This window comes from Microtus oregoni, unplaced genomic scaffold (assembly GCF_018167655.1).
Source record: "Microtus oregoni isolate MIOR12 unplaced genomic scaffold, Mior012 000013F_ref0000133, whole genome shotgun sequence".
Classification (NCBI taxonomy): Eukaryota; Metazoa; Chordata; class Mammalia; order Rodentia; family Cricetidae; genus Microtus; species Microtus oregoni.
This window is the reverse complement of record NW_024543072.1, coordinates 43,085,847-43,111,432: the sequence shown is the minus strand read 5'-3', so window position 1 is coordinate 43,111,432 and position 25,586 is coordinate 43,085,847. Positions and strand designations below refer to the sequence as shown.

At 39.9% G+C, this 25,586-nt stretch overlaps 1 protein-coding gene across 1 annotated transcript in view; it reads left to right on the top strand.

Annotated features, from left to right (window-relative positions):
• Positions 1-25,586, top strand: part of Acbd6 (acyl-CoA binding domain containing 6) — a 151,953-nt gene that overhangs the window by 62,382 nt on the left and 63,985 nt on the right. The window contains exons 5-6 of the mRNA XM_041663086.1: positions 3,232-3,337; positions 14,402-14,491. Of these exons, the coding sequence (XP_041519020.1) occupies positions 3,232-3,337; positions 14,402-14,491 (196 nt within the window). The remainder of the gene's footprint in view (positions 1-3,231; positions 3,338-14,401; positions 14,492-25,586) is intronic.

Below are 25,586 nucleotides of genomic sequence, written 5' to 3'. Positions count from 1 at the left end.
TGATCTCAGAAGAGACTTTCTGTCTTGTGCTAGGAAAAAACTCATTCGCCAAAGAGGAGAAAGGGAGATAAATTTATTTTTACTGAAAAAAAATGTTAAGAGAAAGGGAGGTCAATCAGAAAATGTACTAATATTCTTAAGATCTACGTTGTATTACTTAGAATCACCGCACATGCAATCTCATTTAAGATGAGTAGGACTGAGAGAGAATAATTGTTTTGGAGGACTACACAGGGCATTGCAGTGGGAGAAAGAAAGCTTGGTTTGTATCTGACAGACATGGTGGCACATACTTGTAATTTAGTTCTTAGATGGCTGAGGCAGAAGGATTGCAGATTTGAAGCTAGCCTGAGCCACATAGTGAGATCCTGTGTCAGGAATCAAAGTGGTTGGGGGTGGGAAAATGGCTTGATTTGTTCACCAGTAAATTAAATAGTATTTTGGTGTGAAAATTGATATATGAATATATTTAATGAGTAAAACCAAAAGTATCCTTAATTTTTTAGTATTAGACATTCGATTTATAGCACATTAGCAATGCTTTTATTAAGCTTTTTGCTATCTAATTTAAATCATGTTATGCCTTACCCTGTAGTGTTATTTTAGATGTCTCTGCCTTACCTACTTATTAGTAAAAACTGCATATTACAAACATGCATTAGATTTTTAAAATGCCTACTGCTCTTTAGATTCTACATACCAAAGCAAAATAATTGATATAGGTAATTTGTTTAAGAAACAGTACAAATATATTAGGCTAGATAAACAACTCAGTATCTCTTGTGCTTATTCTTAGTGCTTAGGTGCAGGTGTGATTGTTCATTGGAGACATGCATTTTGAAGGGAGACCTAATAACGCCATCTCACCTCTGCATAGCTTTTGAGTAGCAGGTAGGGGTGGCCCAAGCGTCCTTCAGTTTTCCTTTCTGTGCCTCATCAACTCTCCATTATTTTCCAAGTAAAATAGTTGCTTCAGAGAGTACTTTTTGTTATGACTTAAGATGACAATCCTTTTCTTTCCCAGTTGAGATTGTTGCCTCTTGAATTCCAAGGGTCTCTGTTATTCCCAAATTAGAAATAGAAATGTACTTTTTAACAGAAATGGTGTTGACATAGGTAGCTAATTATGCCTAACATAGTAGTGTTTGCAGCCCTAGTTTTAAAAATCAGACTTTTATAGGATTTTTCATTTTCTTCAGGGATCTAAAGGACGCTTTCATTTCTGTGAAACGGCGTGGTTTCTTTCTTCAGACTGAGCTCACTCTCTAGCTGGAAGCACGCCATTCCCTCTCTTCCTCTTTAGTCTTCCCCAGGCCAGCTTCTGCCTCACATTAATAAAGTTTAGACGTGTTCATCTCAGTGTAGCATCTGTATTAAATGCAGACTCTCTTGTTTAGCCTTGTACCTCCTATTGACAAAGCCTTGCCTTTTGTTTGGTCAGTACTCAGTAAAACATCGGATGTTCCAGAAAGGCTTTGCATGGTTGATGCCAAAGTAGTGTGTTTTAAGATAGTCAGCTATGAGCGCAGTAACCTCCTTCACTCCACATCAGTTGTTGTAGGTTGTCTTTTAGGGTGGACGGACTCTGATGGGTTTTGAGGGTTTTTTTAAACAAATAGATAAGGTCTTGAAAATAATAAAACATATTAATAGCCGGGCAGTGGTGGTACACACACCTTTAATCCCAGCACTCGGGAGACAAAGGGAGGTGGATCTCTGAGTTTCAAGGCCAGCCTGATCAAAAAACGAGTTCCAGGACAGCCAGGGCTACACTAAGAAACCCTTTCTCAAAAAAACCTAAAACAGAAACAAAAACATTAAATCAATTTAATTTGGTGACTATAAAAGGTATTCATAAAGTTTAATCTACATATTAGAGACTTTCACTTTCATATTCTATATTTCCTATTGCCATTTTATGAGTCAGTGATCCAGAAAATGCACAAAAATCTGTTACAGAGATAATTTTATGTAATTTTTGAGGTTTTATTTATTTTTATTTTATGTGTATGTGTTTGTCTCACTGTGTGTCTGCATCATATGCATGCAGTTGCCCACAGAAGTCAGAAGAGGGCATTGGATTCTCTAGGACTGGAATCACAGTGCTGGGAATTGAGCCTAGGTCCGCTGGAAGATCAGCCAGTATTCTTACCTGCTAAGCCGTCAATCCACCCCAGTTTTATGAGAGCGCATGGACCTCATGCTAAAAGCATCTGCTCTAAATTCTGGTGGACTGTGACTGACTGGTGAAGACATGTGACATAATAGAAAGTGTACTGTATACAAAATCAGTTGACCTGCATGAATTCTAGCTTTAAAAAAATTTTTTTTCAATACTGAACTTGGATCCTCTACAAGAGTTATCAGTATGCAGTCTTCACTGTTGGACCATCTCTCTAGCTCCATAGCTTTGTTTTTTTGTTTGTTTGGTTTTTGTTTTGTTCTACATTCAATAAATGTGGTATCAATTGTATTTAACCTCCCTTTGCCTATAAGGTGAGGTTGTCGTATTAAGATTAAAGACTAGGAAGATGTGTCAGTGGAGAAAGTGCTTGCCTCACCAGCACGGAGGTTGGATTTCAGCCTTCAAAGCCTAGGGCAGGTGTGGCTGTAATCCCGGAACTCAAGAGGCAGATACTCAAGCTGGCCTACTAGACAGTGTGGAATTGGTGAGCTCTGGGCTCAGCAAGTGACCCTGCCTCATGTAAATTAGAACAATCAGGAAGGACATCCACACCCGCACACCAACCTTCACACCTGCAGTGTGCCCACACATTGTGAACACAAACACATGCGTGAACACATATTACACACATACAAGCTCCCCCAAGAAAGACTGAGTTTTCTCATACAATATATTTAGAATAGCATTTCTCCTAGTTTTTGTTCTCCCCAGATTGCCATGTTACTGCAGTGCTCTAATTGAAATCCCGAGTCACAGGAATGTGTTACCAGTATAGGAAAGTGACTGCGGCAAGGTAGAAAAACCCACTGTGAGGCGTGATGCTGCCGTGCTGTGAAACTTGTGGGGCACGTAAAGGCTTGCCTGTGAGGGCCGTAGTTGCTTTGGTCTTTAAAACACTGTACATGTTATGTCCGTCCGAAGTCTATTACTTTTCCTGCTCTTCAAGTCTGTTAATATCTGTCAGCAGCAAATAAGTTATGTGAAAATTATTTAACTTTTGTGTTTTTCCTGTAAGGCAAACAGCTTTTTCTTTTTACTCTAATTAGGGAAGAAGACAAAAATATATTTGATTACTGCAGGGAAAACAACATTGACCGTATAACCAAAGCCATCAAATCGAAAACTGTGGAAGTGAACGTGAAAGATGAAGAGGTAGGAAAACCAGCCCCATTATCTCCATTTCTGATGGCTGGATGTTTGGGGCTGGGTCTTAGCTTTTCTTGTTCCACCCAAATGTTGTTTCTAACTGCTGCGCCTCTCAGCTGCAATTCAAGTAGCATGTGGGAAGGGCATCTCAGAGAACGGCATCCTGAGGGAAGAAACTGTTCCCACTGCACTGTTACATTGTAAAAGTTAGAAGCTGCAGCCAGGTAACTTCATTTTCTGTGCTAAAAGGAGAGGGACGTTTACCTGGTGAGTGAGGCTCACGGGTGACAGCAGTCTTGCATTATAATGTCTTCTGTTAACACTGTCAAAGCTTATTGGTATATGGGTTTTTGTACAGAAATATATTTTTGGAAATCTGTTGCCTAGTAACTTAAATGCTGGCCCACTATTTAAATGGAGTCTATACTAGATTATTTTGTAGACTATATTACTTTGTATTTTATTCTTATGTATAAAGCTGCTATATACTGAACAGTTGAATTATAGGTAAGAAAAGAGTATAATTTACTAGTTAACTTTTAATGGCTTACTGTTATTTTATGGTTCAGTGGATGAACATGGAAATGTTCACAGGGAGCCTGGGGGTGTGGTATGCTCAGCTGTATAGTGTTTATCTAGCGTGTACAAGGCCCTGTCCTTGTACTAACAAAGTAATAAAACAGGCTAACTAGTGATAGTTGTTAGGAAGACAGTGTTCACAGGTGGTCTGCTGGGTGTGCGATAGTAATTTGTATGTAAGTAAGCTCTGTATGCAGGACAGTCTTTGATAATGTCTCACCTTTAGGAAACATCATCTTCCCTGTTCTAGGTTGTCCATGACTTCTGTAATTGAAAGTGTAAATTACAATACTACATTTAATTCTAGCTTACTTGAGGCAAAAACTTTGAATGCTTTTAATTGCTTCTTTTGTAACTTACGTATATTATGCTAATATGATATGCTTTTGTCTTTTTGAGTTCTTTGTTTTATATTTATACTTACCTGCTCTAATCATCTTCCTCTTTCTCTGCCCTCTTAATATAGTTATAACACAACTTTAAATTTCAGCTTTCTGATTGAATATTAGATTGGTGCTTATGTTATTATACTATGTAAATACTGCTCATTGTCGAGCTATGGACTGTACTGTGTATATTAACTTTTGCTACCATAACAACCAGCTCCTGAAGCTCAGTACTTATAATTTCTTGCTTATATCACCATCTTGTCATGGATGATAGCATTTCCCACGTTCTGATATTCTTTTACTTTGTTACCTGTTTGATATTTATCTTTCTAATATTTCAGAAGGGCTGGGGACTAGTTGAGGACTCTTGTTAGCTTCTAGTTTTGTTTGGGACCAGTTCTTCTTGATTTTAGTTGGATTTTTTTCAAAGGTAAAAGGTCAATGAATTAGATACTCTGGTACAGAAACTAAAACTAGGGTTAACCAGGCCTCCCTCTCCATAATACACCAAGTACATAAAGATTCTCTTTTATTGTGTTCTATATCACACCAGCCTAAATTCCTTTGGCTAAAACAAGTCATAAGATCTTAGCCTTTTTTAGTAGGATGTTTGTTCTGATTATCAACAAGCAAGGCAAGGGTGGAAAAAAGAATTAATGATTATATAACTATGCATAGTAACAGCTACTTACCATTGGACAACATTTTGTTCTTCTTAAAGTCAGTAATCATTTCTATATTTATTTTTCCACTGCCTTAGTTTTCATGGATAGTTCCTATCATGATTTCTCTTCTTGAGTTGCCCAAAAGAAATAATAAACTCCTCTTGGTGCACTCCCCAGAGATTTGTCTTAGATCTGTACCTTCTGAGGTTCCCCTTCCTTTTGCTTTTTTGTTTTGATTTTTTGAGACAGGGTTTCTCTGTGTAACAGTCCTGGAAGTCCTGGAAACCAAGCTGGCCTCAAACTCACTGAAATCCACCTGCCTCTGCCTCCCAAGTGCTGGGATTAAAGGGGTGCGCCACCCCCACCTGACCCCCCCTTCCTTCTTCACTCCAGTCTGTCCTAGTTGTGTGCTTGTTATCCTGGCCTTCTTTTTGTTGTGTGCTTGTTATCCTGACCTTCTCTTTGTTGTGTGCTTGTTATCCTGACCTTCTCTTTGTTGTATGCTTGTTATCCTGACCTTCTCTTTGTTGTGTGCTTGTTATCCTGACCTTCTTTTTGTTGTGTGCTTGTTATCCTGACCTTCTCTTTGTTGTGTGCTTGTTATCCTGACCTTCTTTTTGTTGTGTGCTTGTTATCCTGACCTTCTCTTTGTTGTGTGCTTGTTATCCTGACCTTCTTTTTGTTGTGTGCTTGTTATCCTGGCCTTTTCTTTGTTGTGTGCTTGTTATCCTGGCCTTCTCTTTGTTGCTCTTTTAAAATTTTTCTCTTCTCTCTTTGCCTGGTTTCATATGGTTTTTTTGGGGGGGCGGGGGGGAAGGTCCTGTGACTTTTTATTGTTTACTTACCTGATTTTTCTGGGGCATCTCTTGCATACCATTCTCTTTTATTATTTTCCCATTTTTGTGGGCCATTTCTTTTAGTGACTTCCTTTAAAAAAAAAAGTATAAATGGCTTGAGATCTCATTGGCAATCTGTCAAAATTCTCAGCACTCCCTGAATATTTAATGAACTAATGAATGACTAGGTGGAGATGGCAAACAGATAATAGTGAAGGTTCGACTACTTGGATTCAGGTCCTTCCAAAATGCATAACCTATGTTGAGTTTACTCTGCCTCAGTTTCCTAATAAGTAGATGGAGATAACAGTACGTTCCTCAGAATCATATTGAGTATTCGTGAGTTAGTATCTGTGTGTAAATCTTACCTAACACTGTAAGCACTGTATGATTTTCAACTTTGTTAGTTATCCTTAATATGAACGAGAAGTTAGAGTAAATGAGAAAATAAATGAAGAAACTAACTTTTCATGATCATTTTCCATTGGGAAGTATTCATGTACCATATGACCCCTTTCCATTAACAGTACTTCTCACCGTGTCTGTTAGAGTTTGCAGAGCACTTTTGCTTCTTACTCTTCCACGTTCACAGGATCCTTTATAGTAGTAGATTCATTCTTATTGCACAAGCAAGAGGTGACAGAGATGTGCATTTGCTTTCTGATACAGACAGCTGCCAGGGAGGAATTGAGTCCAGCAGAGCATTCTCACCTTTGGGTTTAGGAAGAATAAACAAAGCAGGAGAAGCTATTCAACTGGCTCTGATCATCTTAGGGTTTGCAACAACAGCAACCCTCTTTCCCTCCCTCCCTCCCTCCCTCCCTCTCTCCCTCCCTCTTTCCTTCCTAAATAGTTGTAAAGGTCGTTTCCATATGTGCCCTCTGCAGAGATTATTGTGTCATCAGAATAAGTACCTAGAGGAGAATGTGCTTACACTAAATAACATTTTTCTTGATGAAACGGAAAGAGCTTGGAAGCTGTTGTTTGACCATTCACTGTTTGATCCAGCATTGCTGCTCAGCCCTTCCAGTTTGCTACCCATGCAGCTGCTGTTAACGCAGCCTGCCAGAACCTTGTGTTTCCACGAACAGATGAAGTGCTTACACATTCATAGACTGAGACGCCAAGAATTCAGTTGGGTTCTCTCATTGCTCCAAGCAGATTTCTGTCTTCTCAGCCATGACACTGTGGGCTGAGCTTTGAATACTGATGGCAGGCCCTTTATTATCAATCAGGGATTTGTATGAATTAATTTAAGAACATGGGGAACTGGAGCTTAAAATCAGAATCAAATTTGACATCCTAAATGAAATAAATTATCGTGTTTCATGGCACTTAAAGCTCTAACAAGTAGAACTGTTTGGTGAGTCTTGATAGACTGACACTGTGTAACCTCCACATGTGCTTCTGAGTTGAGAAGGACGTTTAGTGTTGAAAGGACACTCTATTTATGTTTCTAATGTTTGAACTTAGGGCATTTCTATACAAATTGTATAGGATTTCTGGAGATAACATTATCTTTATCATTTTGATTGAAAATATTCACCTAACAGGTTCAAACGATTTTAGTCTTGCCCTTCTGTGACTAAAAGTTGTATTTATTACATGTAAAATAGTGCGAGCTCTATAACCTTAGTTATAGTCATAAAGTACAAAGAATGCACAGTGTGAACTGCCATGCATTAAAGTGATGCAATAAATTCTTAAATTATTTTTAATTTATTAGTCGTTTTCCTGAGCTGCAGACGTTTGGACCTGACTCTCATAAGGATGAAATGCCTTTTAAATAAGTAGTGTTTGCTCCTTTTCTTTCCTTATATTTTTTCTTTTGCTATGGGGTTGAACCCAGGGCCTTTCAGTCCAAAGCATACATTTTTTTCCCCAAAGACTTTTTTTATTGTTTGAGAATTTCCTATGTGCATACAATGAAATATGATCATACCCATCACCCAAGGCATAACTTTATTTTTTGTTTTTTTTTTTTTTTTGAGACAGGGTTTCTCTGTGTAACAGCTCTAGCTGTTCTGGAACTCACTTTGTAGACCAGGCTGACCTCGAACTTTAAATGATCTGCCTGTCTCTGCCTCCCGAGTCTGGGATGTGTGCTACCACCACCCAGCCCAAAGCATATATTTCTAATTTGAGAAAATAACATGGTCTTTCTAATTGACATATTAGGGGATAGTATTTTGCATAAGAGAAGAAAGAGGTCTGTAGTTCTTCCTTCTGCACAGGAATTTCCTGCCATGTGTTTCAGAGTGCAAGGTTACAATGACATGGGTCTTAACATCTAAATTACAAATTTTACTATAACTTTAATATCTGCAAATGTTTGGAGCTTGAGGATGTGGAGAAAACCATGAAGGTGTAAGCATCACAAGACTGATCTCCATCTCATACACTGGCTCAGGTTTCGTATTTGACCATATTGCTGCAGCTCTTCACATATGCTAAGCATTCACAATTGTTCCAAGAAAATTTCTTATTTTCTACAAAGATTTACTTTTATTTTTATTTATGTGTATGTGTGTCTGTGTCTATATGAGTGCCTATCATGTGTTTGGCGATGTCCTCAGGGAAAGGGCACCAGATACCTGGAGCTGGAGTTCCACGCACTTGTGTGACACCCAGTGAGAGAGGGTACACGGAACCAAACGTGGGGCCTCTGGAAGAGCAGCTCCAAGAAAGTTTTTTTTTTAATCTAACATAATTTCTTTATTGAACGTTTAGGAATTTTACATCGTGCTCTCTGATATCACTCACCAGTCCCTCCCTACTTCTCCTCACCCCACCAGCACCCCCAAAGGAAAAAAAAAAACAAGCAGACAAAGAAAAGCAACAACAACAACAAAAAACAAACAAATTACCCCCCAAGCAACCCTTCCCCGAAAAACCCTCTTCAGTCCCCCTCCTTTCCCGCCTCTCCATCACCTCTTCCTTTGCCCTGGTGGCTCTGGGAGCCACAGTGCGCCCGTTAGTCCGGTCAGCTTCACTTGTGTTTATTGCAGCGAGTCCTGTTGAGGGGCTTGTACCCACCTGAGCTGAATCAGGAAAGTAACTTTTAAAAGGGAAAGAAGGTATAAATAATTTGTGAAGTATATTTATAGTATAACCAGATTATTCTAAAAATAGGCACAAATTATATAGTCCTTGTCTGTTGTAGAAAGGCCGCTTGTTTGTTCCCGGCTGCTCAGTCCCGAAATAAGCACACAGAAACTTTTATTTGCAATACTGTTTGGCCAATAGTTTAAGCATATTTCTGGTTAACTCTTATATCCTAAATTAACCTATCTCCATTAATGTGTGTATCGCCACGAGACTGGCTTACCGGCAAAGTTTCAGCATGTCTCTCTCAGGCAGCAGTTTCATGGCTTCTCCCTGACTCCATCTCCTTTCTCCCAGCATTCTGTTTAGTTTTCCCCACCTACCTCTATACTACTCTTTCATGGGCGGGCTCAAGACAGTTTCTTTATTAACCAGTAGTATTCACAGCATACAGAGGGGAATCCCACATCACTTGTCTCTTTCTCAGATAAATTCCATAAATAAACACTAGGTAATATTCACTGCTGATAAATAGTATGTTAAATCTTTATCGTAATTTGGGTTTAATTTAGAATGCAAGTAGCAATGAACTAGCAAAGTAGAGAACATTTTCTCAGAGCAGGTCCTCCATTAAGCCTGTGTGTTCACATGGTTGTTGGTTTTCTGTACTTTCTCCAGCCTGCTGCTTCAGTGAGGGTCTTTCCCGTCTAACCTTCAAAGCCATATTGATATCATCAGCTACTTTCTGTGTATCTTGACTCTTGAACATTTTGAAGATCATTTCCTGTTGACCCTATTGCTTTCCCTTGCTGTATTTTAAGTCTGTGGCTCATGGCATAATATAATATAATATACATTTTTGGCTCAAGAAACTGCTTGAAAATTGTAATAAACCTGACAGTGTTGATCCTGCAGTGAAGTAAATATTTAAGTAACCTTTGTGCTGAAGCTAAGTCTATGCTTTTATTTAAGGTTCGTAAAGGAAAGAAAAAAATACATGTAAAAAAATCTGAAAGGAACTTTTGTTTTTTACACATATTGAGAAATGTATTTCTAACTCCCTAATTATACATGTTTGTATTGATACAGACAATGACATTTAAAAACCAGTGGCCATAATTTTTATTAGCAAAATGGTTACAGACATACATCAGAAACTCATAAATACAGAAACAGAAAATAGCAAAAGTAACTTCACTCATAGGAACTGTGACATCTTATTTCTTAAATTGTAATGGACTGCACATAACACGGTTTGCCATTGCTACTGTTTTTATGTGAGAGGTGGTAGTTCCATGCAGCTGTCTCCTCATCCATCTCTGAAACTTTTCATCTCCTTCACTACGTCCCCATTCTACTACGTTTTTATTATTGTTATTAGAAGTAGTACTCTTACTACTACTACTGAGACCAAGTTTCTCTGTTTAGCCTGCCTGTAGACCAGGTGGGCCTCAAACTCTGTCTGCCACTGCCTCCCACGTACTGGGTTTAAAGGCATATGCCATCACCACCCTGCTTTTTATTTTTTTTTAATTTTTAAAAGAAATTCTTTAAGAGTTACAATAAAAGACAAAAGCAGAGCTTTCACTTGCTTTATTAAACCATCTTAGCATTCTTTCAGGGACAAACACACAGACTAGTATGCTTTAGTTAAGAAACCTTCTTAGGAAAGAGAAGCCACAAGGTAATTCCAGGACTTCCCTCCAGTGGAATTTACTACTCTGGGACTCTGGGCAGCAGTCAGCACCTGCAGCTACTCAAATGCAGTGACTCCCCATCTGAAGCCTCTTTTTTTTAAAATTTATTTATTAAGGATTTCTGCCTCCTCCCCGCAACCGCTTCCCATTTCCCTCCCCCTCCCCCGATCAAGTCCCCCTCCCTCATCTGCTTGAAGAGCAATCAGGGTTCCCTGACCTGTGGGAAGCCCATATCAGTATCCCTGGGAAGGAATCCAGGTTTGCAAGCCGCCTGTGTCTCTTATCGCCAGCCAGGGATCCTCAGCGCTCCTGCCGCAGACTTCTCCACAGGTCCACTTGTGTCACGAGTTCCCCCTGTCTGTAGTGTGGACGTTCCCATTTACCATGACCCTATTCCTGTTGGTGTTCACAACCAGAGGCCATGTCTGACAGCAGTCTGACCTCAGGGTACTCCTCATTCGTCGTATCAGTACTCTGCATCCCTTATGCCCGTTAGAGCACATCTGTCTGTTTGTTTTCAGTATTTCATCTGCTAATTATATGGCACCCTACCATAAATATTTGATACAGTGGCAAGGGGGAGAGTGCTGAAAAGCTTATCTATAGCAGCCTCACCATGGCTTCACCTGTGTAGGTAGGGTACATATGCTTTGTATAGGATTTCCAAATACCATAACGAATACTGATTTTATAACACAGCGTCTGCCTTTAATTTTGTGGTCTCTAGGGGAAAAAAAATCTCATTTAAAAATTCTACATGGTTTAGGACAATTAAGGATATCAAGGAAGCATTTACAGTATCAAGACCCACTCTGTTTTCTAGAAGGTAGGAAAGCAATACCACTTAATAGGTTAGCAGCTCCCGTGCACTCTCGAAGCACTTCAGAGTCATTTGTCTGTCTAAGGGAGGGTGTGTTAACACCACTGGTTAATAGATGGGAACTTTTCCTCCCTGCACTTATGTATTTGAATTACAGAATCCTTTTTAATAACCTCCTCATCTCCTAAGTATTACTAAGATATTTTTTCTAGCAGGGTTTTAAAAAGTAAAAACAAAGACTTATCATATTTTGTAGTAGCAAGAATTATACTTAGCTCAACGATTTGTAAGATATTATATTACTCATAACAGAATTACAAAATAAATTTGGCAGAAGTTTTTGAGCTAATGTAGCTTTAATACTTACCTAATTCATTCTTTTCTCCCTTGAGGAGAGCCTAGGGAATCTTGTACCCACAATAATTCGGTAGCTGCATTCTGTTGGCCTGTGTATGATGTTGTTGACAAAGAAAAAGGGAAGAAACCGTGGCTGTTTCTCTCCCAAGCTTGTCATCGTCTGCTGCGAGTCTGCATCTCTGTATTATTGGAAAGTAATCTAAAATGAGGGCATGTTTTCAGAAACATGAGAATTTGAGGATGTAAAGGGCACAGACTTCCTGCTAGCATGGTCTGTTTAGTATCATGATGGTGAAATTTCCAAAGCCTATCTTGCCTTGTCTGTCCATAAAAGTTTCCTCCCACTCTTGTTTGTAAGGTTTTAATACTGCATGAAGTATTGATCACCAGGTGGTCTCGATGTGGATCTCTCTAGCACTTCTACAAAGTCATTGTCAGAGAATTTATTCTAATTCAAGGTTAATTAGTGTACCATTAAAATAATGTGTTACAGAAATTAATTACAGTGCAGGTCAGAACATGTGTTAAAAAGCGTAGTGCACATGCCTGCGAGTGCATCATCCTTCTTAAAACACGACTGTGTGCCATCTTTCTGGGTAATGCATCCACAGGGAAACTCACCCCGAGGTCCAGTCACAGGTGTTTCCCCTAAAGTAAATTTTGGCACCACATATGACAAACTTAAAATATAACCCCATTACCAGTGAAAGTGTTGCTCATCTACTCTAACCATTGGAACAGCTAAGGGCTCATAGATCAGCATTAGTTGGTGAAACATGATTGGGCTAGACCTTAGGAAACATCAGGAGCCTGCTTGAGAAGTAGAAATTATCCATACATCTTGTGAAAGTTCATAGTACTAAGTTTTCCTGTTGTGATACAGTTCTCATATGTGCACTATGGAAGCATGTCATACTCTAATTATACATAAAAGTACGTAGTATTAAGTTTTCCTTCCATGAAATAGTTCTTATATGTACACTATGGAATCATGCCACACCCTGTGCTTATGCAGTGATTCTTACTAATAGTTGAATTCATGCCTATTCTAAAAGCTAGGATTAAAAATGATAAACTTTTATCTGGTTCTTCTTCTACTACTACTATTTCTACTTCTTTTCTCTTTTGAGTCTCTCTGTATAGGCCTGTCTGTCCTGGAGCTCGCTATGTAGACCAGGCTGGCCTTGAATTCATAGAGATCAGCCTGCCTCTGCTCTCCTAGTTCCAGGACTAAGGGCGTGTGCCAGCATATAAGGCTGATTTGCTCACATTTTCAAACTTTTGTTTCCCTCTTTTATAATTTTATGTGTGCAAATTTCTCACAGGATTTTGTGTAAGGAAACAGATACTCACAGGTAGATACAAGAAAATGAAACAAGTAAAACAAGTAAAAACAGTTAAGACAAGGAACTCTGTAAGGAAGGAGTTGTCCTAGCCAGTTATTCAATTAGTTGAGCTAATAGATCTATCAAGAGAGTCTAAATGATAACAACAGTGTAAGTGGGTTTAGAAAAAGGAGGGTGCCTTTTAAAGTCGCCCTTGTCCCAACTTTTATATATTTAAATGTTTTCTTCAGTGACAGCCAGGGGTTTCAGCTTAATGTGGAAAAACATCTTACTCTTTATGAGGACATCACTGTCCCCCTCTGATGGAGGAGGGTCATCTGTCTATGTGTTACTTTCATTGGTTAATAAAGAAACTGCCTTGGCCCTTTGATAGAACAGAAAATTAGGTAGGCGGAGTAAACAGAACAGGATGCTGGGTAGAAGGCAGTGAGGCAGTCGCCATGAAGCTCCGGCCCAAGATGGACGTGGGTTAGAATCTTCCCGGTAAGCCACCACCTCGTGGTGCTTCACAGATTATTACAAATGGGTTAATCAAGATGTGAGAATTAGTCAATAAGAGGCTAGAACTAATGGGCCAGGCAGTGTTTAAATGAATACAATTTGTGTGTTGTTATTTCGGATGTTAAGCTAGCCGTGTGGGAGCTGGGTGGGACAAAAAGCAGGCCTGCTCGCCTCCTCACTACCCCCCTCATAGTAAAGTTATACTATATATCACCCATTTATTCAGAAAAAAACGCACAACTTTGGGGGGTTGTCTGTTGGGTGGCAAGATTTTCTGACAGTCAAAAACAGCAATAACACATTAATAGTAGTTGTAAGTCTTTGATATGTAAAAGTCAAGAGTAGTGTGTCATGGGACTGGAGAGATGGCTCAGCAATAAGGTTATTCAAAATTATTTTTGTTACATTTCATGTATTTATTTGTGCATGTATGTGCATACATGTGTACCTGCACAGAGATCAAAGAACAACTTGCCGCAGTTGTTTCTCTTCCATCTTGTAGATCCTGGAAGTGGAGCTCGAGTCATCGGGTTTGGTAGCAGTCATCTTTGTGGGCTAAGCCATTTTGTCAGCCCAACTCATATTATTGTTGTTACTTATATTACCTTTTTCTATTTTTCAGATAAGGAAATTGATTAGACCAAAGAAGTTACTGGGCTTGTATGTGGTAGATCAAAGGCCTTTCCATTGCTTGTTCCCATAGTGTATTTTATATCACCCTCAGAATAATTAATCTACAGTTTGACATATCTCTTTCCCCATCTTTCTTAGCATATGAAATCTATATTGCCCCTCACATAGAATAACAAGTTCCTTCGTTGTCTCCTACTTACAGGGCAGAGCTCTGCTCCACTGGGCATGTGACCGAGGACATAAGGAACTAGTCACAGTCTTGCTACAGTATGAAGCTGACATTAATTGTCAGGTAAGAGTAGCTTTAAAATGAGCTTGCTTTTCTTCTTTTAATTAAGATTTATTAGTTTTTATTGTATGTGTTTGTGTGTTTTGCCTGTATGTATGTCTGTGCATCACATGTGTGCAGTGCCCAGGGAGGCCAGAAGAGGGCACTGCATCCTCTGAGACAGAGTTACAGAGGGTTGTGAGTCTTGGGAATCCAACCCCTGCTGTCTGAGAGCAGCCAGTGCTCTTAACCACTGAACCATCTCTCCAGTCCCTAAAAAGGAGCTTAAAAAAAAAAGAAAGTAAAATTCTTGTAAGAAAATTATGAGATTAGATGTCTTAAGGCATATGTCACCACAGGCCCTGCTAAAGATCTCGACAGTGCTGCCACCACCCAGTGGGAAATCCTGTAGCTTACACAGTTACTTCTGCTATCCTCCGTCCCCAAACCTTGCGACCACTAATCTATCTGCTTCTTTTCTTTTCTTTTCTCTTTTTTCTTTCCTTTCCTTTTCTTTTCTTTTTTCCTTCCTTCCTTTCCATTCCTTTCTTTTTCCCTTCCCTTCCTTTTCCTTCCTTCCTTTCTTCTTTTTTTTCTTCCTTTGGTTTTTGGAGACAGGGTTTCTCTGTGTAGCTCTGGCTGTCCTGGAACTTGCTCTGTAAGCCAGGCTGGCCTCAGACTCAGAGATCCACCTACCTCCATCCGCCTCCTGAGTTCTGAGATTAAAGGCATGCTTCACCACCACCTGGCAGTAACCTGCTTTTTTTTTCTGTGTGATATTTCATGTAAATGGAATCATGAAATAAGTGCTTTCCTGTTTTGTTTCTTTCATGTAACATATTCTCAAGGTGCATTTTTGTTAGAGTATGCCACAGGACTTTATTCATTTTTTATAGCTGGATTTTTAATATATAAGCATTGTATATTTTCTTTATCCATTCATCAGTTCATGGACAATGTTATTGTTTCTAACTCTTGGCAGTTGTAATAATGTTATAAACATTTGTGGTTGTGGTTTCTCCCCCCCCCCCCTGCTTTTATGCTTATTTCTGATGCCTCTATTCACTTATTTTGGCTGTCTACCCAAGAGTAGAATGCTGGAATCTTAAAATTTTTTTTCAGATTCATTTTATTTTATATGTAAAAGTAGTTCACCTGCATTTATTTATGTGCACCAAGTGTGTGCCTGGTGCTATCCTACAACTGGAGTACTGACAGTTACGAGCTATGGTATGTGTATATTGAGAACTGAACCCAGGTCCTCTACAAGAGCAACAAATACCCTCACCTGCTGAGCCAACTCTGCAGCCCCAATCTTACAGTAATTTAACATGTAATTTTTTTCACATGTAACTTTTGGGGACTCTAAGCTTTTTTTAGGAATTGTATCATCTTACGCCCCCACCACCAATGTTTGTGACTTCTGACTTCAACCATCCTTATTTTCCCTCCTTTTTAAAATAACCATTGTAGTGGATATTACTTTACCTCATGATATGATTTGGATTCACCTTTCCTTAATGACTAAGCAGTACTGAGGTGTGTGTGTGTGTGTGTGTGTGTGTGTGTGTGTGTGTGTGTAGGGTGTGTGTGTTTGGTTTTTTGAGGCAGGATTTCTCTGTATAGCCCTGGCTATCCTGAAATTTAGTCTGCAGGCCAGGCTAGGCTTGAACGCAGCAATCTGCCTGTCTCTGCCTCCCAAGCGCTGCTATTAAAGGCTATTTTGATGTATTTTAAAATTTATATTTCACTTTATGAACCATTTATTTCTTTTGCTTAATTTATTATTAGATTTATAATTTTAAAAGATTATAGAAACATTTTATGTATCAAGACAAAGTTTTAATATTCAAGACATGTTAAAACTGTTCCTCAGCTTTCTTCTGGATCTTTCTCCCTTTCATGGTTTCGTTGAGCCATCTAGAATTGCCCTGTGTCTTTGTATATGTTAATTGTTTTGTCCAGATGCCTAGCAGGTTGATGTCACGTTTACTGAATAATCGTTTTTGCTTCTTGTGACTTGCGGTGTCCTCCTTACTTTTAAGTCTGGTCCTCATTGCAGTCTGTTTCTGGGCTTGTCCTTCCATTACTCTGGTTTCTGTCTGTTCTTAAGCCGAGCTCTTTAAAGAACATAGCTTTGAATGTTTTAACGTTGGAGAAGACAGTTTCTTCACTGTTCATTGGGAATTTTTTCTACAGTTTTCTTCACTGTTTGTAAATGTTTAAAGTTATCTTTCTAGTGTCATTCCCCTGAACCACTGCCTCCACTAAGTGAAAGCAAGCAGCAGGATCCTGTGGGTGCATTCATGTCTTTACGTGATTGTGAATAATTTAAGGGTATTTAAAGGGCAGTGTTCCCACGGTAGGCGTTGTCTGGGTTTTATTTATTTATTTACTTATTTATTTATTTTTTGCCAGTTCTGTTGTTGGAATAGTACAAAGCAAACAGTCCTAAACCCTGCCTTGTGCGACTTTCTAGAGCATTGTTGACCAAACACTAGTTTTAGTGCAGAATTGAGGTTCCATGTGGATTCTGGGACAAACTGGCTAGGATGGCTTGTTGCCTGGCACACTGTTTTCCTTGCCCCCTACATTCACATGGTCATTTTATGTTGGTCCCATCCTTTCTTTAACTTTGCTCTTGATGATTATAATCTGATCTGTCTAGTTCCAGTTAATGGGAATGCTTTGTTGGTTTGAGTTACTAACATGCTTCCAAGTCAGAGGGCTTCGCAGATTCTGTCTCAGGGTGTCTTTCCCACTGCTGCTTCTCGTTTGGCTTTGTTATTGAAAGCGCTTTTCAAATATGGACAATGCAAACATAATAAATGGAAGGAGAGGTTCATTTCCCTCACGACTCAATCTTTCTTAAACAATATTATTATTGACTGGGCTTATTGGTTGCCAAAAAAGAAAATCAATTTTATTAGAACTATTTGCTTGGCCATAGATCTTGGTGCTAACCCAGCCCAGGCAGGCTGATGTTACCAGCCATCTGAAGAATAACTTTTACTGTGAGTCTGGAATGAAGTGATTAGAGCGGTGTCGGGTTTGTTCTGTTTTCCCGTCATCTTGCTCCTCATTCTCTCATGCATTCCTTTCCTGAACTGCAGTGGCTGTATTCTGTGGTGCTGCTGAGGTTGAAACTAAGGTTTATTTCTAAAAAGCCTGTATGATTTCATCAGTTAGCTGTATACTAACAAATACTTGGTTTATGATTTCATCTGTTAGCTGTGTACTAACAAATGCTTGGTTTCTTCTGCTTAGTTTTGACTTTTGGCTCCACTCTGGAAGTTGGGTTATTGTCACATTTGGTGTTAGGATAATGATATAAATGTTTATGTGTGTGCACACGTGTGTGTAGACACATTCCTACTTGTGTGTGTGTACATACATTCCTCCTTGTGTGTGTGCGCGAGTGTGTGTAGATCCATTCCTACTTGTGTATGTATGTGTGTGTGTAGACACATTCCTACGTGTGTGTGTAGACCTGTTCCTACTTGTGTGTGCAAGCACGTGTGTGTGAGTGAATGAGTGTGTGTGTGTGTGTGTGTGTGTGTGTGTGTGTGTGTGTGTGTAGATACGTCCTACGTCCTTCTTGAGTCATCTTCCGGCTCTTGAAACTACCCTAAAAACAGGTGACCTTGATACTTCCACTGCTGTACTAGAGCACTCTGATCAAAAGCGGCTTTGGAGGGAAAGGCTTCATCACAGAGATGGAACTCAAGCAGGGACTAGAGCAGGAACTATGAAGGAATGCTGCTCAGCTGGCTTTTTTTTTTTTTTAACAATCAGGGACCACCTCCCCAGAGATGGCCCCACCCACAGTCTGCAGGGCTGTCCATATCCTTCATTAGTCAAGACATGACCACAGGCCAGTATGATGGAGGCAATAAGTTTTAGCACATGTTCTTTGTAAACAACATGTTTACAAAGGCCTTAATTTTCGTCTTTAATCCCAGTGTTCAGTTCATTTGTATTTAGTGTGGTCGTTGCTGTGGTTGTAGTGAGCTCGCTGCTTTGCTGTTTCTCTTTGTTCTACCTGCTTTTTGTTTCTCTTTTTTTTATTTTGTTTTTGTTTTGTTTTTCGAGACAGCGTTTCTCTGTGGTTTTGGAGCCTGTCCTGGAACTAGCTCTTGTAGACCAGGCTGGTCTTGAACTCACAGAGATCCGCCTGCCTCTGCCTCCCAAGTGCTGGGATTAAAGGCGTGTGCCACCACCACCCGGCAATTGTTTCTCTTTCTTTATTGACTTGTCTGCTGCTAAACAAGTATTTTTGAATTGTTGAATTTTACTTTTCTTTTGGGTATTTATTTCCTAGACCTTATATAAACTACTTTTTTAGTAATAGAAATTGCAAAATAAACTCTCAGCTTATTTTCATGTACCTTAGAGTAATATATCCTTGTTATGTCTTGAGAAATATAAGAATTCTAGAATTGTTTAATTCTGTTCTTTTCTTTGCCTGTGTTGCTATGGTTACAGTATGTCCCTATCTTCATTTTTTTTTAATTCAAAAGATACTTTTTTTGTATCAAATAGCCTTTTTCCATAGCATTTTATCTGATACCCTTTTCATTACTTCTTAAACTAACTCCCTGATGCCTCTGATATCTTCCCTTTATCTTGAAAAACTGACTGAAAAGTTTTCTATTGATTTGGCTTCTAGTGTTGAATTGTCTCACCCTTTATTTCTGTGAGGGTGTCTTTTTCACTTACAGTTTAGAAGTATAATTGTTATTAATATTGATTGATATGTTGGCTGAGGACTTTGCGTCTTTGTTTTTTGTTTTGTCTGTCTTTCTGTCCTTTGCTGCTGTCCTTGTATTGTCTTATAACCTACATATTTTCTATAGAGGAATTAGCTGCAATTCCTATAAATAAAATGGACAAATTGCTTGGGAAAAAACTCATCAGAGTAACAGAACTTTAAAAATGTTACTATCCTTAGATGTATTTAACATATTGGAATTATAAGATTGACTTTAATTGTTCAGAGTCATAAATTTGCTCTGATTTCATTTAGAATTTTCCATATATTTCATGTTCCCTGTTTTTTGTTTGGTTGGTTGTTTTTTTTTTTTGTTTTTTGTTTTTGTTTTTTAACTTTACACTGCTTCTAAATTGTGGTCATAGACAGGGGAGGATTTGTTATTTTTCATTTCTTTATTGTTGTTAGTTCATGAGCTTTGTTTTTTGCGGGGGGGCTTTTGGGGTGGATGGTTGTAACTGAATCTTCCTCTATGGCCCATACTAGACTGGAACTCACTATGTAGCCCAGTGATCCTCCTGTCTGAGCCTTCTGAGGATGTGAGTCACCACTACCATTGTCTCTATATTTTTGGGGCACCACCTCCAATCTCTAAAAGAGCAGAAAATGTTGGGCTTTTTGCATTTTTAAATTTATTTGTTTTATTTATGTGTACAAGAGTTTGCCTGCATATATATGTGTGTACCACATGCAGTGGCCCCAGAAGTCAGAAGTAGCCATCAGATGCCCTGGAACTGACCTGTAAGTGGTTGTGAGCCACCATGCGGGTGCTGGGAATTGAACTCAGGTCCTCTGCAAGAGTAATAACCACTGAGCCATGTCTCCAGCTCCAGGCAGAAAGTGTTTTAAAGACTACTTAAGATTTCTGTTTTCTTGCACGGGCTTTGGCTTCAGAATACAAACCATGTAGAACAGCTACTTTGTGTTTGTATCAAGTGTCCCTCTGGCACTAAGCTCCATCTGAGCCCTTGTGCAGGGCCTCTAATGGTGCCAGAGAAGCAGCAGCAGGACTTAGTTGATGTCTCTCTATAGCCCTCTGCTGTTTTAGCTTACTTCCTTTTGCTTCCATGATTCCCACATGTCTTTATAACTACAGTCCTGTCAATTTTTTAAAAGCATTGCTACAGAGGAGAGATGGCTCAGTGGATAAAGCACTTGACCACAGAAGCTGAGTGTCCAGTGCACATGGCGGCCTGCTTGTAATTACAGCACTTGGGAGAGCAGAGACATGTAGATGGATGTTTCCTGTCCCCACTGCCTGGTCCCAAATAACTGACTCAGGCTGATTCTGAATTATAAATGCTCAGCTGATAGCTCAGTCTTATTACTAACTAGCTCTTACATTTAAATTAACCCATTTCTATTCTTCTGTGTATTGTCATGTGGCTCATCTGGCATGACTTGCTTCCTGGGCGGCTGGCTGACTGGCATCTTCCTCACTCTACCCTTCTTCCCTGCAGCATTTCAGTTTGGCTTTCCTGCCTAGCCTTATTCTGCCTTGCTATAGGCCATTCAGCTTCTTTGTTAACCAGGATAATAACCAAAGAGTAATACATATTCACAGCATACAGAAGGATTATTCCACAGCAGAAAAGGCACATCTCTAGAGTGAGATGATTAGGTTAGTAGAGTCATCAAGCTTTGGGTTGGGCAGAGGTCCTGCTTGGGATGTGCTCAGGAAACACAATCTGACATCCAACTCTGGCCTCCACATACACCACCTCCACATGGCACCCCCCACCCCCCAAAAACACAATGCTGTAATGAGAAAATTACCTCAGTTCATCTTCTTACACTACTTAGAACCAGAAAATAGCCATGCAGATGTTTTACCTCTTCTCATTTGATGTTTTGCACTGATCGTTTTCTGTGCCACTCGGTGTTTACAGGGGCGTGGCTGGTGAGCAGCTAGAGGAGAGATCAGTGGAGTTGAACTTGAGTCTCAGAATTATAATAGCAGTGTTTGAGCTGTGACATTTTTACTGCAGTATGTAAATTACCACATTTAATCAATTTTAAGATGAGGTGTTTTGTTTTTTTTTTTTATATTTTAACATCCTGAGATTGAGAAGCCCCTTACACTCTCTGTTAACTAAGTAAGTTATGACGGACTGTGTTTAGGAAGAAGTGGTCTTCAGGTACCAGTATGGTCAGTTCAGTTAGTACATCCACTGCTGTGCTGGTTTTGTTACTTAGGATATTTCCAAGTGGTTGGAGTGATGGCTCAGCAGGTAAGAGCTCTTGCTGCTCTTAGAGGCCACAAGTTCTGTTCCCAGTGCTTACATTAGGTGATTCACAACGACCTCTAACTCCAATGTCAGGGGGCCTAAATCCTCTGGCCTCTGCAGGCACCTGCACTTATATGCACATATCCCAAAGAGACAGACACGTAATTTAAAATAATTTTTAAAAATAAATCTTAAAATCTTTTTTTAAAGAAAAATGACTATAATTGCATATTGAAGCAAAAGTATATGTAGGGAAACAAAAGTAGGAGTAAAATTGAAATTAGTTGAACAAATGTTCATCCTAAGACTGCCATTCTTTTATATTTATGTATGTATATGTAAGAGAACAGGTACACATAGGTTTTCAGAGAAAAAGGTACATTGTGTGCTAATTAAAACTTAAAAATAATACTTTCCTCCCCAGGTTGCTTTTGGTCATAGTGTTTATCATTGCAATAGAGAGAAAAGTGTAGGGCAGAAATTCTGCGTCAGCATACTCCGGGAAGCAATGGCTGCACCTCGCTCGGACTGGATGCTCAATGTGGCAGTGTTCAGGTCTCCCCCTGGTAAGGCCTTGGAGGCACAAAGAGGTCGTGGAGAACAGCTGAGGGTCAGAGTCCCTGCAGAGAGGCCAGGAAGCCTTAGCTGCAGTGGATAGCCCAGCATATTGGAGATTCCAGCACTGGGTGATGACCACCAAGGATAGTGGCAGGTGTGGAGTGAGGTCAGCTTGAGCTTCAAGACAAGCTGTGTGTGTTGTAGAGGCAGAGCCAGAGAAGTATGATGATCCAAGCCCTCTGTGACTCAAGAGATCATGAGTTCCAAATGTTGGATGCTGAGTTATTTACACTGCTAGAGTTTAGCTGTGCTTTGATTTGCTTGTTTGATTTTTTTTTTTTGCATTTTTATTTATTTATTTATTTGGTTTTTTTAAGACAAGGTTTCTCTGTAGCTTTGGGGCCTGTCTTGGAACTAGTTCTTATAGACCAGGTTGGCCTCGAACTCACAAAGATCTGCCTGCCTCTGCTTCCCTAGTGCTGCGTTTAAAGGTGTGCGCCACCACCGCCCAGCTTGCTTTGATTTGATTGTGACTGTGCCCTGGTTCTTCCTTCTTGGAATAAGAAGTATGTAACTTATTACAGGAGCCTAGATGAGAGACTTTGGATTTTTAAAGAAACATTGAATATTTTATTAAGTTATTTATTATCGTGTGTGTGTGTGTGTATGTGTGTCTGTACTGCATGCATGCCTGATGCCTGCATAGGTCAGAAGAGGGTGTCAGATACTGTGGATACAGATGGCTGTGAACCTCCATGTGGTGCTGGGAATTGAACTTGGGTCCTGTAAAAGAGCAGCCAGTCTCTTAACTAGTGAGCCATCTCTCCAGTACTCCCCTTCTTTTATCAATTTATTTGTCGTTTGAGATGTTGAATATTTTAAAGAGACTGGACTTGGTTTTTTGTTTGTTTGTTTGTTTTTTGTTTTTCGAGACAGGGTTTCTCTGTGGTTTTGGAGCCTGTCCTGGAACTAGCTCTTGTAGACCAGGCTGGTCTCGAACTCACAGAGATCCGCCTGCCTCTACCTCCTGAGTGCTGGGATTAAAGGCGTGCACCACCACCGCCCAGCCGAGACTGGACTTTCAACATGTTTAAAGTTTTCAAGGCTGGGTTTAAGTTATGCTATGTTTCATATTGTGATAATAGCATGAGATATTGGGGATAAACAAGAAAGGAAAGACCTAATAGTGATATGTCAGGTTGACAGGGATTCAGTTGTGTTGTTATTGTTTTGGTTTTGGTTTGTTTTTATTGTTGCTTTTTGTTTGGTTGGTTGGATTTTTTTTTTTTCTGGTTGTTTGTTGGCTTTTTGAGAAAGGTCTCTCTATATAGTCCGGGCTCTCCCGGAACTCACTTTATAGGGCTGTCTCACAGATATTCTCTGCTCCCAAGGGCTGGAGCTGATTACTATGTGTGCCACCACACTCAGCTGCAGGCCGTTTTCTTGATTGATGATTGATGTGGAAAGATACAGCCTTCTGTGAGTGCCACCCTGGACAGGTTGTCCTGGGTTACGTAGAAAAAGCCAGCAGGGTGTGTGTGCCATGAAGAACAAGCACTAAGAACTAAGCACTGTTCCCTTGTGGTTCCTGCCTGTGTTCTTGCTTGAGTTCCTGCTCTGACTCCCTCAGCGTTGGATTGCAAAGTTGCTTCGGGCCAAGGGTGTTTGTCACTCCCCAATAGAAAACAAACTTGGACAATGTGTTTTCATATGTCCCTTCTTTCTTACTTTATTAAAAATGTTAAATTATACATATATATTTTAAATTGTGTGTACATGCATGTGGGTGTATGTACGGGGGAGGGCGGTGCCCATGGAGGTCAGAGGTCTCAGATCACCCTGTGATCTGTCTGTCCAGTGTCCATGCTGGGAACCAAACTTGGGTCCGCTACAAGAACACTGTGTCCTCTTAATTGCTGAGTCATTTCTCCAGCCCATAAATTATGTATTTAGAGAAATTATTTTGTGTGTGCTTGTGTTTGTGTGCACATGTCACAGCATCACATGTCAAGGCCAGAGGACTACTCTTGAGAACTCATCTCTCCTTCCTTTATTGTGGGTCCTGGGGATGAAATTCATGTCATTGTGCTTGGTGGCAAGCAGCTCTACCCATCATTTGCCAGTCTCCTTCTTTCTTTTATGAAAGGTGTCCTGTGACACACACATGCACGCGCGCACACACACAATGCATATAATAATAATTTTTAAAGATAAGCTTTAAATATTCTTTTGCAGTTCGCATAACATTATATTCCACAAGCTACTTCATTTCATTTCCCCAAGTGCTTTCTCTTTTATTTGTACATTAGTTATGCAGACTTAGCCTTTGTTCATGTAACATAGTTTATTCAAAGCCCTCTCTCCTATGTATGGCATGTATGTTGTTTCTGATATTTGGCAGTTACCAACCTAATGCATATGTATTTCTCTATTGTTGGAATTATACCTTCAGAGTAAGAGTTCTGCAAGTAGAATTAGTGGGTCCAAAAGGACGTGTATATGTAGCTTTGATAGATGTTGTAGGGTTTACCAGTTTGCCTTTCCCAGCAGTACATGAACATGCCTGTTCCCCCTCCCCAGCAGTACGTGAACACGCCTGTTCCCCCTCCCCAGCAGTACGTGAACACGCCTGTTCCCCCTCCCCAACAGTACGTGAACACGCCTGTTCCCCCTCCCCAGCAGTACGTGAACACGCCTGTTCCCCCTCCCCAGCAGTACACGAACACGCCTGTTCCCCCTCCCCAACAGTACGTGAACACGCCTGTTCCCCCTCCCCAGCAGTACGTGAACACGCCTGTTCCCCCTCCCCAGCAGTACGTGAACACGCCTGTTCCCCTTCCCCAGCAGTACATGAACACGCCTGTTTCCCTACATATAACTTTTTGAATACATCATGCCAATGTAATTCCAAATTGTTGCCAATAGATTGTTTTGCTGTATTTTAAATTTTTGACCCTTGACAGAGAAATGGCCTCAGTAATATTTTAGTTTGCATGTTTCTGTAAGTGAAGTGTTACATTTTGTCATGTTTGAGACAGTTTGTGTCCATTTTTCAGTAAATTGCTCAAACATTTCTCATCAAGTTTATCCGTTTGATGCTTCCATTTTGATGCATTCTCTCTATATTAGGAATATTAACCTTTGTGGTATATGAAGCAGACATTTTCCCCTCATTTTTATTTATGGTTTATTTGTTATGTATGATTTTTAAAAAATTGTTAGGTAGTCAATTTATCAGACTTTTTTATTGTCCTGGATCTTCTTTTTACATGCCAATACAGTTCCCCCTCCCTCTTCTCCTTCTACTCCCCGTACCTTACCCCCACTGCACATCCCATCTGCTCCTCAGAGGTTAAAGGCCTCCCCTGGGGTCAGCTAAGTCTGTCCCATCACCTCGTTGAGGCAGGTATTCTAGATTTTAAGTCATAGTTTTCAAAAGCTCTTTCTTGCTGGGCTTGGTGGCTTATGCCTTTAATTCCAGCACTCAGGAGACAGCAACAGGCAGATCTCTGTCAGATTGAGACTAATCTTGTCTACATAGCAAGTTCCAGGGCAGTTAGAG